Source organism: Haemaphysalis longicornis, unplaced genomic scaffold, assembly GCF_048455015.1.
Source record: "Haemaphysalis longicornis isolate Haplotype H1 unplaced genomic scaffold, Haemaphysalis longicornis Haplotype H1 scaffold_2, whole genome shotgun sequence".
In the NCBI taxonomy this organism is placed as follows: Eukaryota; Metazoa; Arthropoda; class Arachnida; order Ixodida; family Ixodidae; genus Haemaphysalis; species Haemaphysalis longicornis.
In genome coordinates, this window is record NW_027526295.1 from 241,344,253 (window position 1) to 241,360,399 (window position 16,147).

The following is a 16,147-nucleotide window of genomic DNA, read 5'->3' on the forward strand; positions in this document are numbered from 1 at the left end:
TGCGTTAGCGCAATTGTTGGATAAGCAAGCTTTTGTGCAGAATGATTCGCCTGCTGTACAGGACATCTCGCAAGTTGCACGATGCCACCTGATCACAGTGCATAACGCATTATTTATCAAGTTATTATCTTCTGACAAAGCTTTTCACGAAACGAGACAAGCGCGGGCGCATTCTCGATAGCTGGGGAACGCGTTGCGGCCCAGCAGGCATCGACTGTCCTCTGGGTCCACTGTGAGACACTCGAGTCTCCCGTACTGGTTCACGGACGAGTACACCGGGTAACGGACCTGCACGGGACGGGAAGAAAAAGTAATGAACGTCACGGCCCTATGGCACTCATGGATACAGTTCTCCAACACCGCCGCAGTAGGGCATAATCGTCGACAATTTTCTCCGTAACACATTACGAAATCTTGGGCTGCCCTTGTGCGATCATAACGCAAGACTGCATAACTGCGCTAAGATTTCAACTGGTCGTCATCACTGACAAAGGTGATTCGTGACCCCCTTCTGTTTCTGTATCCAAAAACGTGACACTCAGGCATGCACAGCGGCCAGAAGACCAGGATGCATTCGTCATCCCGCTCCAGGCTAGAATACACGTGGCTAAAAGAGCACGGGTGCACCAAGGTCACGTCCTTGCCAGGAAACGTCTAAATGCGAATTCGTCTAATTGCGAAACCATCTCCACTCATGCATAGTTACGATACGATCTCATGTCACTTCGCAGGTGCACCCACCGGTTCTAGCACCGCTCAATAAGTCCCGCCCGCAGGTGGGGTTACCTGCATGCTAAGAGAGGGGGCGAACAGGAGCACGAAACCGGCTTCTCCAAGAGTTATCGACGGCCCAATCAGCCAGCGCAAAGTGAGCATGCACCAGTCCGCAACTATCATGTGAAGAGTTTTCAGCTGTTCCTGTTCACACACAGTACGGTGACATTAATGTGCAACCACAGTTCCTCAGCGACCTCTTGTATTCCTGACATGCTTCCCTCTTCGCCTTTGCAACAACTGCGAATCATGGTCGGCTATCTTTCCTCAGCATGCGACCACGCTTTTAACACACTTGACGGGAGGATAGAAAAATGCCACTTCAAGCGTTCAGACTAAACAACCGGCGATCTCTGCTTGGTATCGATACTTCTTCATTTGTACTACGCAATACTGCTTGTCCTAGTATAGTTCATTGCACCAAAGGCTGTGAATTGGTGCTGTCCCGTGCCTGGTAGTCTCCGCATCGCTGGGCCACGGGGGCCTCCCCGCAGGCGGACGCGGCGACGTCGTGCTCGAGGCAGTCGTGGACGCACTGGCCCATGCGCTGGAAGAGGCCCACGGCCTCGCTCACGCAGTTGCCCTCCGGGAAGGCCCACTCGACGCAGCTGCCGTTGACCGGGTAGAACCAGCGCCGCTTGACGTGCTCGCGCGAGCATGCCACCAGCTGCGCCGGCTCGCCGCACTCGGCGCGCGCGTCCGGGCCCTGCACACGACCCGCAGGAAGACGCCTTTCTGGGGAGCGGTTACTTGAGATACCACGCCCTAATCATGACTGACTTATCGCCACCTCCTCCTCCTCTTCCCCTACCTCAACTGCGGCAACGTGGCCTGTCCCATCTCAATAAAAGTTTATGAATTCAATTCAATTTCGTTGAAGTGGGCTTGCTGGCAACAAAGAGCCCCACTCAGTTTCTACGTAGCTTGTCTGAGCATCCATTGCCTACGTGGCAGAAGAATTTTGTGCTGACTTCTAGTCCGCTAATAAATCCTGTGATGCATGCAAGGTGAGTCTCAAGAACAGCGATCGACATACGTAGTTCGAAGCAGACCACCCATCAACGCCGCCAGAGAAATGGGGCCAGAAATTTATAAACCGCACTCGCCGAGGAAACTACCTGGCACGCGCTGCGGCAGTGTCCCAGCGAGCGGAACCGGTTGCGGCCATCGAGGCAGCCGGGTGGCGGCACGCTGCTGGGAGGCACGCAGCGGTGGCCGTCGAAGAGGAAGGCCGGTCTGCGACTTTCGGGCCCCGAACACGGCGTCATGCGAGGCGCCTGCAGGCACCGGGCGTCTCGGTCCTGCGTCGCCAATGGCGGAGGCAGTGACGCACACTCCCCGGACTCGCACGCAGAAGGAATCGCTGGTGTGCTGTGCGCATTGCGCCAGCTCTCGCACATCAGTGGTGATGCGCTTACAGGCACGCGAAAACAGTTGAGCGGAACAGGACACGTGTGCGCATGCGTCTCCCGCTTCTAGAACCGGTTTGGCTGTCCTAGAAGACCCCCTGGATCGGTCGCTCAAGCGCGCGTCCAACCTGCTGTCGGATACCTTCCACATGGTGTGGGTGTGTCAGAGCAACCCTGCGTTATCCCCCAACCCTTCCCCTACCGGAGAGGCATGGGAGGCAGCCCTGCTCGATTGCTCAAGGCTGGAGTCTCAAAGGGCTCTAGCTCAACGGCTGAGAGAGGCGGCCTCGACCAATGGGTCCCGAATAGGGACCGCACCTGTTTCACTCCTTATCCTCCAACCTGCTGGATACTTATACGCGCAGCGTCGGAAACCAGATTTCTCAGATGCACATGACTCTGTCTCTTTGGTTTGTGCGCTCAAACAACCATTGCTGACGCAGGGGTTGCAAATGGACTGAGACGATCAGTTTGGCACCCTGACTACGCCCACCTCCTCTCGATAAGCTGCACAAGAACTTGAGAATCGAGCTAATTTCCTCGCAGAAACACCGGCAACTTTATCCTGGCATTGTGTAGGCATATTATTCAGGGGCAGAATTCTGAGTTGTGTTCATTAAGGAAATGTCCATTTTGCGTCCGTTTCAATCATGGCGTAGTTTCTGTTGGGGTGCCTCTGACAAGCACTGAAACCAACGCCCCGGGGCGCCTTGCTTCTTCTGCGTCAAATCCGGGCTTTCAGCTAATCAGGGCTTGCTCAAAACTGGCACTTAGAAACGCCATGAGGTGGGAAAAATTGCAATTCCGCCCCACACTGAGCGGGGCTGCTGTTCGCAAGGCATCACGGTTCGGCCGCCTCGCGCGGGGAAGAAGGCTGACCGTTAAGTTGTCGCTGAAGCCACCTGCTGACGCCAGCGACTCGGCGGTGGCTGTCGTTTGGTCCAGCTCCCCCTCCATGACAGCTGCCATCTCAGCCTGCGACGGCACCGCGGGAAGCCGTGGTTGGGGCGCGAGCTCCGGTAGCGGCTCGTCGTCCTCGTCAGCAGTAGTAGTCTCCGCCAGGGTTGTGTCGGGAACGAACAACGGAGTCCCGCGCATGTGGAGCACGTTCGCCGCGATCGTGCAGGTCAGCACTCCCAGGATTAAGAGGAGCAGGCCGATCACCTGTGAATATCAAGTGCGCGTCAGAAAACTGCGCCAAGAGATGTCTGCATGCACCGCATACTCCGTCTGCCCATTTGAAATTGCTTTTAACCCGAAACTGTATTATTCATAAACCCAGTGTTTATTTTCATCGGCAGTGGTCCTTCCAAACAGAAATGCTGCAGGTTCATAAGAAACTGGGTCGAATTTCTGCAGCAATTTGCCCAATTTTAAAAGGATTGTCAAAATTCTGGTTTACTTTAGAAGACCGCTTAAACCCTTCCTCAGCGAAGTCGGTCACGGTGGCACGGAATATTGTCAGTTTTTTATTTGTTTGTTCGCCAGTGCAGGCCTAACTAGCTGTGGGCTCTCTGCGAAGATGCCCAGCAACGGGCAAGAAGAGCTAACAACATCATCTCTTAGCCTCCGAAGACAGACATCGGGTACCGAGCACCTGCAGCACCTGCTATTCTATGGCTACATTCTCGCAATAACGAAGAACTTATTGACACATGTGGCAGGTTGTGGCTACCACACTATGTAGTTGTGAACCATTCATGACAACAATCGCTTTGAATGTACCAAAAGATGCCGACGATCCACGCGTCTAACGGTTCGCGTTCAGTTTGGTATCAGTGGTATAAGCTATCAAAGCTATGATATCCACGAGCTAGCATACCAGTCCAATTTCCATAGTTAAGGTCTAAGAGCCGCGCCTAGCTGTGCGTGTTAGCAATTACAGCGATTCGTTGCTAGCTAGGAAGGGTACGAGGTGGTTAGGTAGGCAGCAGGAACCTAGTTAGCAAATTGCGCTTGCCGACCTGCCGTGTTCTGCCACGTCACCGTGAGAGCGAAGCGCGGCGGCCAGAAATCGGCCGGATCACCTTCTTGTCGGTCGAACGGAAACCAGTGACTGACTGCGGCACGGGCGGGGTTCTGGCAGGACCCGTCTCCTCCTCCTCCTTAATGAACTCCATGGCAAGGCTGATGCGGCAGCGTCGATTCCCGATGCGTCAGCTCCCCAGAACGGCCACAGAATCAAATCAATCCCAGATTCCTCGTGCTACGCAAGCTCGGGTGATGACGGTGATAATGAAGTTAAAGTTGGAGTTTTAGCATCACCGCCACCTTTGCCAGTGTCAACTGTTGAGCGAGAAACTGAGTTTTTCTGTCAATATCCCTTTCCTTCGGCTGAAAAACTTCTCCCACGTTCTCTATTAACCGCTATTTTAAATGAGTATCTATGCAGGTATCCTACTTCTTCTATGATTTATACAGATGCATCTCAAAATGGCGAGAAAGCTGGAATTAGTATTTGTTCACAGTCTCTAGATTGGAGTTATTCGTTACGAATCCTGGACTACACACCCATTTTTATGGCAGAAGGTTCAGCAATAGCTCTCGCTCTATGTTAACTACCGCAACATGTATCACAAATCACCATATTATCCGATTCGATGTCAGTTATATCAGCAATAACTTCCTCTTCCGGCTCTCCCTTGTACAACACACTATTGTTTTTTGTTCCAAGGCACGTGAGGGACGTACGTTTGGCTTGGGTCGCTGGCAGAGTGACAACGAGCAAGCCGACCATTTAGCTAATCTCGCTGTCGCAGCTCCCGTTCAATTCGGCATACCTAATCTGACTCTTTTTGCATCTTCAAGATTAAGACGATATTGCCACGAAACTGCGTCGTCTTGAAGGAGAAACAAGTTTATTGGAGCGAACTTGTGCTCCCCTAACAACTCAAAAGAATACAGAGGCGGCGAAGCAGCGGTCAACAAAGTGACTTGCACAGGCGAGTGTCTTCGAATCGAATGCCGCGGCGTCTGCTCTGCAGGCTTTTATCTTTCGGCGCAAGTGTTTCTGGAACCGTCGATTCACATCCAGAACATTGTAGATCGCAGAAGATTATTCTGGGCTAGTGACGTTAGGGCGAAACAGTCTGCTTATCTGAATGCGATAGCCCGTGCGGCATAAAAGTAAAGAATGTAAGACGCGCTTCGTTTGGAACGCAGATAACACAGCCGGGCGTGGGCCGGCAGTAAAAACAAACAATAAATAAACAAACCCATACATGGTTGGCGGCAATATTGGCATTTAGACGTTACACGTTCCGATGCACTCCTATCCTTTGAAGAGTATCAACATTTAAATTTCGGTTGAAATGTTCAATTTCGTGGTTCTCGGTAATGCGAAGTGACCTTCACCGAGCTGCGTTGCAGAATTACAAGGCTAAATTTCTATCTGTATAGAACATTGATTGATTGATTGTAGGGTTTAACGCGCCGACGCAACGCAGGCGATGAGGCGCGCCGTAGTGGAGGGCTCCGGATTAATTTTGACCACCTGGGGATCTTTAACGTGCGCCGAAATCTCGTACACACGGGCGTTTTTGCTTTCCGCCTCCATCAGAAAAGCGGCCGCCGCGGCCGGGAATCGAACCCGCGACCTCGTGCTCAGCAGCGCAACGCCTTAGCCACTGAGCCACCGCGGCCGGTATGTGTATAGAACAGGGCTTTCACCTACGGAAATAAGTGTGCGGTGCCAGGTCCGTAAAACAATCGAATATTTTTTTCTCGCCTGTCACCGATTCAAAACGCTCAACCCTATTGAGCGTTTGAGGTTGACCCTATCTGTTCCACTTATTTATATATATATATATATATATATATATATATATATATATATATATATATATATATATATATATATATGGTTTGGAAATGAGGGGCAATATATACATCTTGCGATGAATAAGTTCCGGGATATGGTTTCAAAAATACACGAGAGGGTGTGTTCGCACGTATGAAAACGATGGTGGAACTAACGTTTCGATCGGGGTCCTGTCTTTTACTCTGACGAAGACCGGACCCCGGTCGAAACGTTAGTTCGCCATCGTTTTCATACGTGCGTACACCCTCTCGTATATATATACAGTAATCCCTCGTTATAACGAAGTCAGCGGAACCATGAAAATTTTCGTTATAAGTGGTATTTCGATATAAGCTACCAGTCGAGAATAGCTAAAGTAGTTGAGATTCAACTGCGCCACAACTGCGAAGAATAAAAACCCAATGTATTCATTGAAGCAAAACTTGACTCAGGTGCAAAAAAGGCAGTGAGCTTTGGCTGTTTCGTGTTTTTGCCGGGTGCGTGCAACCCCTGCCCCGATTGGCCCAAGCAGTGACTGGCATCCGAACGCCTCTCAGACTGCTAAGCGCATGAGGAGGGGAAGGCAGTGGCCACTTTTATAGGGGACAGATGCGGGCGTCACGGAACGCTACGAGAGTTTCGCGCTGGAAAGTGCCGCAAATGCCGCGGCTGGAGCCAGATGTTGTGTTTGTTGAGCTCAAAAAACAATTGCGTTGTGGGTACACAACGCAATCATGAAAACGTACCGGTTTTGCGCTAGGGCCTTGCATGATCACTGGGCCATTTTTTCCCGAGGTGTGTCGCAGTGATGTCTGCAAAACAATAGTTTTTCCTCGCCCTGCTGTCGACGACACTGCTAATTCTGCGGTTCGAGTGTCCGTGGTCGCGCACCGTCGCGTCCACGCTATTGACCAATGTCTAGAAACAAAATTCAATCACCCTACCACGCTTTTGGACCATTTCTCTGAAGTTGGATGGCGAATAGAGAGTGAGCGGCTCGAGAAAATCGCCCGGGAAACACCAGCTTTTTAACCGACCGTGTTGACCATCCGATTCGCCGCTGGGTCGCCGCCGCTCGGCGACGGCTCCGCTCCCCGCACTTCGCTCTAAGCGGGTCCAGCTCTTCATGCGCTTCTAGTAACGCGGTCTAAAATGAATGCATTTTGGTTGGGACCAGAATAAATTTCGAATAAAGTGGTATTTCGAGTAAAGCGAGTTCGTTATAACGAGGGATTATTGTAAATATATATATATATATATATATATATATATATATATATATATATATATATATATATATATATATATATATATACTCGCATAATGATCACACTCCTTAACTTTGTCGTCAGAATTCGTTTTTTTTTAATTTCCCGCGCAATGAACGCACCCTGAACTTGCCGCAGCAGTATATCGTATGTGTGCCAATTAAGTCTAGCTCATGATGATCGTGCTTACCTCTGTTTCCTTCCCTTTCAAAGCGGACATGTTTGCGTTATTGCCGAATACTTGCCGATATTAGCGATACGGGCAAGCATGCGTTCAAAATTTATGAGGAAGAAACTCTAACTAAATGCATAATGTACTCACAAGACAAAGAAAAAAGTGCGCTCAGCTTGCTGCGTCGGCTCCCATGTCTGTTTTGATGTCCCGCATGGTGACAGGGGCCACTTATCGGTCGCCCAGTTGTCACCTCGCCGCAAACTCGTTCCGGCGCGTTCCCTAATTCATGAAAACACTGCATTTTTCATCACTTTGCAAAGCGGCTGGCGGCAGTGTGCCGAGTTTTTATTATGTTTTTATTTAATATTTTGATTGCAATGCAATGCAATGCAATCAATTGCAATACATTGCAATGCGAAATTACGCCCATGTTCCCGCGAGGGAACCCTGATGTGATGCGACGCATCGGGGAGTTCAATTGGCGTTTCCATTGGGTTGATTCTCTAAATCGGGTGAAACGTGTTGTCAATGCGTATGATGCATTTCCATCACATGCAGGTGTTCTCATACGCGGGAAGATGGGCGTAATTTTACTTTTCATGCACATGCATACGCGAAATGAGAGTTCAACGTCAGCCGCTCGCTTTAACCGTTTGCGTTCGGCATCACGTGCCCGTCCCTTCGCAGCCTTGTATTCGGTGGTCGTAACGTTGCCTTGAGCATTTGCGCTGACGCTGGTATTGGATTGTGTCAGCCCACTCGCTGAAGGGACCATCGCTTCCATCATGTCTTCATCGGAAGAATCAAGCCAAGCAGGAAGTCGTCAAGCAAGTCACGCGGAGTAGAAAGAGAGCGAGCGCTGACTGAACCGCCGCAGCGCGCTACCCGCTTTATATTTACAGCGCCTGAAGGAGAGGAGACAGCGGAGGAGAGGCGCGCATGCGCGCACTTGCGCACCGGAGCAGACGCGAGCGGAGCGAAGCGCGCGCGCAGCTGTTGTTGTTTTGCTAATGCGACGGAGTGAGACGGTTGCGCACAGCTGTCGGAGAGAAGAACGGGGGAGAGTTGCGCATGCGCAGGTGGTGTGCGGACGCCGACGCCGACGGCGGAGGGAAATGCCCCAGAGCAAGAGATGCGTCGCATCTAATATAATCTTTCTTAACTAGACTTCTGACGGTTTCTGACGAAACGAAATTACCTGGGCGGAAAAATAACACGACCGCACAACCAGTCAAATCACTATTCCAAGGTTGAGCAGAAGGATCGAAATTTGGGCGAGTTACCCGTCGCGGTGGCTCAGTGGCTAAGGCGTTGCGCTGCTGAGCACGAGGTCGCGGGTGCGATTCCCGGCCGCGGCGGCTGCTTTTCTGATGGAGGCGAAAAGCAAAAACGCCCGTGTGTACGAGATTTCGGCGCACGTTAAAGATCCCCAGGTGGTCAAAATTAATCCGGAGCCCTCCACTACGGCGCGCCTCATCGCCTGCGTTGCGTCGGCGCGTTAAACCCTACAATCAAATTTGGGCGAGTTAATATTGGTTGATAATGATCGTGATCATGACCGGCCTAACTCTGCGCAGCGCATGTGGCCTGTCGCTCGGAGCCCACCTTTGTGAAACCTCTAGCTTGCACCACAAATGCTTTACGCGATCAGCAGTGACTGTTTTGTAATTGTAGTACTTTAGATTCCGTGACAACGCAAAAGGATTAGAAGCTTTTCCTTTGACCGCGTTGTGAACAGGTTGGGCTATTTTCCAAATGAAGCGTTCACGTATCTCGAGCTGCGTTTCCACATTGGACTGCCTGCTTATCCCGCTATCGACCAGCAGTGTGCGATTGAGAAAGTTATCGTTTCATATCGTTTTGGAGTGCAGTGCGTTCGCCTGAAAAAAAAAAGAGTAAACAAAACGCCGTGGTTTCAAAGGGTAGATTAGATGAAAAGGGGATTGGTTAATGCTAATCGGCTATAATGACCAAATAATATATGGTATTTAAACGTTAGTGTAATGTTGCATTGTATCGGCACTCGTGAAAGATCCCAAGGTGGTCAAAATTAATCCGGAGCCCTCCACTACGGCGCGCCTCATCACCTATGAAGCGTCGGTGCGTTAAACCCCATAATCAATCAATTCATAAATAAATAAACCAATCAATTCTGTATTGTAAGGGATAAAGTCACTTCTAACATTTCAGGGGGTTCCGTTCCCTGTCGCAGCTTGTCGCAGGGGGTTCCGTTCCCTGTGATAAATGGATTTTGCTCCGTCTGCTTGCCGTCCAAGTGCACCCAACAAAACCTAGAGCTGGTCGTTGGTACAAAGTCGTTGCGTTTTATCAACGGCATCCACCCATATCTCAACTCGGTGTCCGTTGGGAAGCGATGCAGCCAAAACACGTCGGAACCGCACTGCATTTTTTCCAGGCAGTGTCGTGCAGATGCGTGCTGTTGGCGACTTTTTCTTGGTTTCTCTGATTTTTCCATAACCCACCACCGCACAGTGCTGACCAAGCGATGTTTGCGCCTTGAACGGCATCGCAGCATTGGCTAAAACAGTTGAAAGTTCCGCAAAAACTAAGCACGCGGTGCGAAACACTCCTGAACTACGCAGCGGAGCACACCGCGCCGAGCGATGTTACCAGCCATAGAGTTAATACTTACCAGCCCAGCGCGCACAAGCAACGCTGGTCCGCCGGAAGCGGAAGGCGCGCGGGCCGCCGAGAGAACTGGTTTGCGAGTATTTTCCTCGTTTTCCGGCTCCTTATGGAAACTGGTGTATGAAGAAGGTCCCGTAGTTAAAATCATGCACCCGTTCGTCTAGTGACGACGATGGTTGAACTCGAAGCTTTCTCGTGATGGAATCTTTGGTTCGACAATCCCACACAGCGAGTAAGTGGTTCTCCCGAGGTACGCACTACTATTCTCGAATACCCACAGCAACTCTCGGGTGTGGTTAACGATCCACAGGTCGTGGCCTCCGCGATTTGCTGTCGGCGGTGCGCCGCCGGTAGCCGATCTCGGAGGCCACGCCCAGGTGGTCAAACCTAATCCGGAGCCCTACATACGGCGCACCTCATCGCCTGTGTAGCGTCGGCGCGTTAAACCCCACAATTAAATCAATTCTCTCAGGTGTGCACTCCGTAGGCCTAAAGCGTGAACCGCATGGCGCGTTTCTGCCCCCTATTCGTGCGCGGCGTTGCGCATGCGATTTTTTGACGTCCGCTTCGACGCTTCCGCGCGCGTGGCAGCTTCTGCCTCGTCCAGAAAATGACACGCGTCGCGCGCGTCAGTGGGAGGAGCCTGATGACTTGCGCCAATGGGGAGGCGTGCGCCTCATGGCGGCAGTTTCTGAGCGCTCGAGACATCCGGCTGGCTCCCCCGGAGGTGTTTAGGCTTACCACCCCGGCATATATTGCATGGGCGCTTTTGCTAGTGGCGCGAATGATTTTTTAAGTGCGAATGCACTTCTTAAGCGAGCCTGAATCGTCCGCCGCCGTCGTCCGCATAGCAACAGCTGCGGGTGCGCGCGCTCCTCGTCTTCCCTAGCAACGGGGGGAGATGGGCGCGCGCTACTCTCCTCCTCCTCTCTCCGCTCAGTGACTGCGGGTGTTGGGCGCCTCCTCTCCACTTCGGGTGGGAGAGCTCTCGCTCGCGTAGCGGGCGCTCCGCATTCCGACGCGTGAGGGCGCTCGTGTAGCGGCCGCGTGGCGCGGGAGGGTATTAGTCGAGCGCGCACCGTCGTCGAGAGCGGTCGCTGGTCCTGCATCTCGATAACGATGATGGCGGACCGGGCAACGGTACCAGCAATAACGAGTGAAATATCTTTCTTTGTAGTTGTGTGCGTGTGTGTGATCTCTCGACTACTCATTAAGATCACGATATCCACCGTAATCGCGCAATCAACAACCGTGCATTCGCACTTACACACTCTCCCCCTCGGGGAAGTGCGAGGGAATTTTTTATAGCTCCGTCTTCACCCACATTATTTGCTCATTTACCGCACAAGCAACTCCTTGCGTGCCTTCGGCATTTTAAAGAGCGCTTAGAAGCGGTCGCTCGAGCTCCCGACACCACTTCGCGACAAAAGCCGCCGCCATGTTGCCGCCGCTGGCCGCGCCGCGCGCAGCGTGCGGGTGGTTCCGCGACAGCGTCGGCGCGCCTGTGGCGTGTGCGGCGCGTTTTCGCGAGCAGAAAACGCTCCATGCGGTTCGTGCTTAGCGTTTGGGTTTGCGGTGTACGGCGCGAATCGGTACTTGCTGCTTGGCGTTCGCTTCGACCGTGTCGAAACGGAGCAATCAGATAGACACCGGATTCGCGAGGAACCCAGGTTGGATTCCGGCCTCGGGAAGCGTTTTTTCTTCCACTTCACTCACGATCATTCATCATCAACTTCAGAGAACGTTGACTTTTCTGCAGGGCGTATTGGAGTACAGCGGCATCAGTGAGGACAGTAAAGCTTCGCTTTAAAAGCTGTCGGGGGCACATCCTGACATTGTATGCCGTCATCACGACATCAATTCCATCATCATATCCCACATGATGATGATGGTGTTGCTAATGAGGATGATGCTTCTGATGATCCTTGGTGAATGGGCATAGCCTAACAAGGTGATTGCCCAGACATCAGTGTTTGAGAAAATTTGGGAAAACGCTTTCAACTGGCTACAGGTCAGTGCAAAGTTCGAAGTGAGTTCGCCGGCCTCTGCTGCGACGACGCTGATCGTCGTAAATGGATGCCGCACAGTCATACGGTCGTCCACAGCTCTTAGCTCGAGCATCATATTCTACTTTAGCGTGTCACATGACGTCAAATAGTTCAAACCAGTGTGGAGGACTTGAGTGCCACCTTAAACTGCAGAGCAGTGCAAAAGTTATGACTAAAATACCTTACTATAAGGAAGGAGACGACGGTAAGTGCGGAAAGCGTTTCTCTATCTAACACGGAGGACGACTGTACTTGACGCGGGCGAGGTCAGCTTTCCGACAGCTGAGGAACAGCTCGAGCGTATTCCTTGGAGCCCGTCGTGACTTCGGCTATTAAGGCATCTTCTTCGAGCGTCATACTGGCGCCGTCGTCGGCAGATCGCACCATTCTTTTTCAACAGCACGTGATAAAAACCGAAACCTTCATCCAGCTAACCGGCGCGTCCGGGTAACGGATGAGAGCCAGTGTTTATAGTCAGTTTCGTATGTAGGTATACATCACAGTTACAGCGTTACGGTAACTTTATGGCTACGACCGTAAAAAATGCCACAAGCAAAACATTTTTCCTAACACTACTATTGTGTAGTACCAGACGCTGCCTTGTAAACATCACGTGACTTCCTCTTCGTCATACCGAAAGTAAGGGCAGATTTTTTTTTTTTTTTTTTTTGATCCGACTCGAGAAAACGAAGAGCGGATCTCACCGAGGACGACCACCTGACCTTTGCCACTGGACACACTGCCCCCAATACCGGCTCCTCATGAACTTCATTCCGTAGACGGGACTGCTTGAGTTCGTTTAGTTTATGCCGAAGGGCGTATACTTGAGCAATACAAAAACTCAGCCTGGCGCGCCTGGGGCGCGCCTTCCATTTGCGCAGTCGGCGTGTTCGCGGCGATTCGTTGGTGTTCAACTCGCTGTTGCGTGTGCAAGACTCCTCTTTGGCTTCTAACAATGGCGCTATGAATGCACAACAGGCCCGAGCTGAGGATTAAGCTGCCAGAGCGACTTCCGCGCCGACTAGAAACTTTGTATCACCGATTACGACTCAATGCAGCGCTTACAAAAACTTACCTGTTTCGACTTGGCGCCACCTCGAATCCTTACTGCGATAACTGCGGATCGCCAGACACCGTGGAACACGTACTGTTAGAGTGCCCCGCTTACATGCTCGCAAGGTGCCGTTTGGAGCAGAAGATCGAACACCTACGCCCAGGACCAATCAGCCTACAAGTGCTCCTTGGCCCCTGGCACACTCCTTCAGCACAACGCAAAGCACTAAAGGCGTTGTTTGAATACCTGGACGAGATCGGCGTCACTGAACTGATTTAAACTACTGAGAACATGACGTTCGTCGAACTGTTCACACAAACTACATGATGCCCGTTTTTTTTTTTTTTACTTCCTCTCTTCTCTTTCTTCTGCCCTGTATCTATAGGGCCTTTTCTACCCTCCCCTACCCATTCCCCCGCCGAGTAGCATGTCGGTGGTACGATTCCGGCAAAACTCTCGGCTTTCTCCTCTAATAAAGAGCTTTCTCTCTCTCTCACAGGCTGAAGGCAAGTACAGAGCTGCTGTGTGCTGTGTTCCGCAACTGAGCTTTGTTTTGAGCTTCGGTGTAAGTTAGTGAAAACCTGCATTCATTGTAGATGTTGCTGGAATGCAAAACCTTACAAAAAGGACTGTGCGCTCTTAATTGAAGGAGTAATTCCAGGATTTGTAGCTCAAACCAGGGCAGAGACAGCCAATTCCTGAGATTAGAAATTAGCTCCGTCTTGTATTGAAAGGACGGTGAGCGATGGGGGCTCATTGGTGTTGAAGGCGATTCTGCCACCTCGACAGATTTCACTTCGAAAATCACGAACTTCACTTAAGTTCATGCGAGAAGCTTGGCTTGTTGAAGTGTGATATCAGAAAATATTCTCACTTCCTGCTTACGCACGAGTACTCATTTGATGCATCTAGTCAGGATAGAAAGCATTGTGGGGTCTATATTTTTCGGCGGTGCTTGCCCTGATCGCCTTGTGCATGCTTCTGAGCCTTTTGGAAAATGCACGCAATGGTGCGAGTGTTCGCTAGAAGTTGATTACAAGTAGCAGAAAATCGGGTGCTCCAGTGTTCTTTAATTTCATTGTTGGCGCCTAACGTATTATTTTATAATTACTCGTGTGATTACTGTTGAGTGTCTAAGCAAAGAAACGTCGCAGTAATGGATTTAAAGTACATCACGTATGTGGTACTCAAATATTTAGTGGTGTTATATTTGACGAGCTCTTTAACAGGTGATCATGGATTGGTTTCGGTTTTTGCAGAGGTGATTACACTTTCGGAAATTATGTGGCTTACATGAGGGCGGGATATGCTCATTCCAGAAGGTTGTGCCTTAATTAAAGCGAAGCTTTCTATGCCTTACTGTTGGCGACGCTGCACCGAAACGCACTGCAGGTGAGCCAGCTTTCTCAGACGATGATGATGGTTATGGGCAAGTGAAGGATGGTTGAAATGCGAAGCTTTTTCTGGTCGATAGCCTGTGTCTTTAAAGCCAATGACTTCAAAGTTCGTGCGCTTGGCTAAAGTACTGCTGGGTAAAAATGTGACTAGTTTGTTAGTTAATTGCGTATTTTTGTCGCTACTAAAGGCCTATTAGAGCTTCACTGTGGAATTGTCTTCGTACTTGCCGGCGATGCGCTTGTGTTTTTTTGTGTTCTGTCGCTTGCCTGACCAAGCCGGATACTTTTCTGAGGAGCTGCTGCTATTCGTCCAGTGACCGGCCCGGTGAAGCTCCAGCACGGTGTCGTACAGCCCAGGCCTGGAGTCGAGCGTCTGCCGCGGACTTCTCTTCGAGAGCATCCCTCCGGACAATGGTTGAAGACCCTTATCCATCGGTATCTCAGACCCCCGTCGGAGGAGCTGTTGCGATTCTGCGCGCCGCAACCATGTCCGCGCGTCCTGCAAAGTTTTGCGAGTGCAAGCCTGCCTCGGACATATCACAACATGCCTCAAAACGGCCTCGCTGTCGGCGTGATTCAAACTTCGGCGGCAAACGCGACGTACAGCGACTTGCCCGAAGGACGCGGACATCGCAGCCGAGATATCCTCTCCCCCCTCACTCAGACTCAGCGTGCGCCGCCCGCTACTACCGACCCCTCACAAACTCTGCAAAGAGTGTTGTGTCTGTATTATATTTGCGCCGTGTGCAAAAACAATGGGAAGGTTGTTTTGACCGTTAGCGCTTTGGGCAAGATCAAGCGTTAGCAAAATCAAGCGCTGATCACGGCTTGATCTTGTCCTTTTTAACACTCTATGACGGCTGATAGTCCCAGTAGCCTTCCGATAACGGTAGCAAGAGCTTGGAGAGTGCGAGCCCTTCCTTGGGTCGTATAATAAATTTGTAATCCGCGTGCGGCAGCCTCGGAAGGTTCGACGCGATCGATTTTTCTTTCAGCTGCTTGCCGGTTAGCTTCACGTTATGTTCTTGTTTTCCCACCGCGTTTGTGAAAAGCACTTTTACGTTTCGCTCCATTCCTACCGCAGCTGTTTCGGCCGCACCCGAACCACCAGCTTGACTTTCTCGCTGCCCCTGTTGTTGGAGCTCCTTGACTTTCTTGGTCACTTTGTCACCCCATTCGACTTTTTGAGCTCCGCCGGATCGATATTCGCACCATTTACTGTCACTTCCATCACCACGACGGCGACCACGAGCTGCCGCCGGGCTGCTATAGGCCTAACCTAGGCTTAGTGGGGCGTGCGGCGTGGTCGACCACGGACGGTGGAATAAAGTCTTAATAAGTCCACTCACGGGCTTGATTTGGTATCCACGGGCTCCTCGTCACTTCCGGAGAGAACTCAATACTTTCAGGCAGAGATTTATTCCGTTCCGCTAGAGAAATTGATCATTTTACGGGGTCGACGTGACACAGGCCGCTCCCGCTGGGCCCCTAGCGGCCATCCCTTCGCACCTAAAAATATCTTCGGGCTGGCCATGTAGTTAGGCGAAATGACAACCGGTGGACCACCAGGGTGA

General features: G+C 51.2%; 1 protein-coding gene across 1 annotated transcript; it reads right to left on the reverse strand.

Annotated features, from left to right (window-relative positions):
* Positions 1-1,124: 1,124 nt before the first annotated feature.
* LOC144170268 (uncharacterized) lies at positions 1,125-16,147 on the reverse strand. The gene is made up of 4 exons (XM_077699954.1): positions 15,923-16,147; positions 3,063-3,347; positions 1,893-2,075; positions 1,125-1,480 (listed from the first exon to the last, which is right to left on the reverse strand). Exons 2-4 carry the CDS (start codon positions 3,279-3,281, stop codon positions 1,187-1,189), a joined length of 696 nt encoding a protein of 231 aa, XP_077556080.1. The 5' UTR covers positions 3,282-3,347; positions 15,923-16,147; the 3' UTR covers positions 1,125-1,186.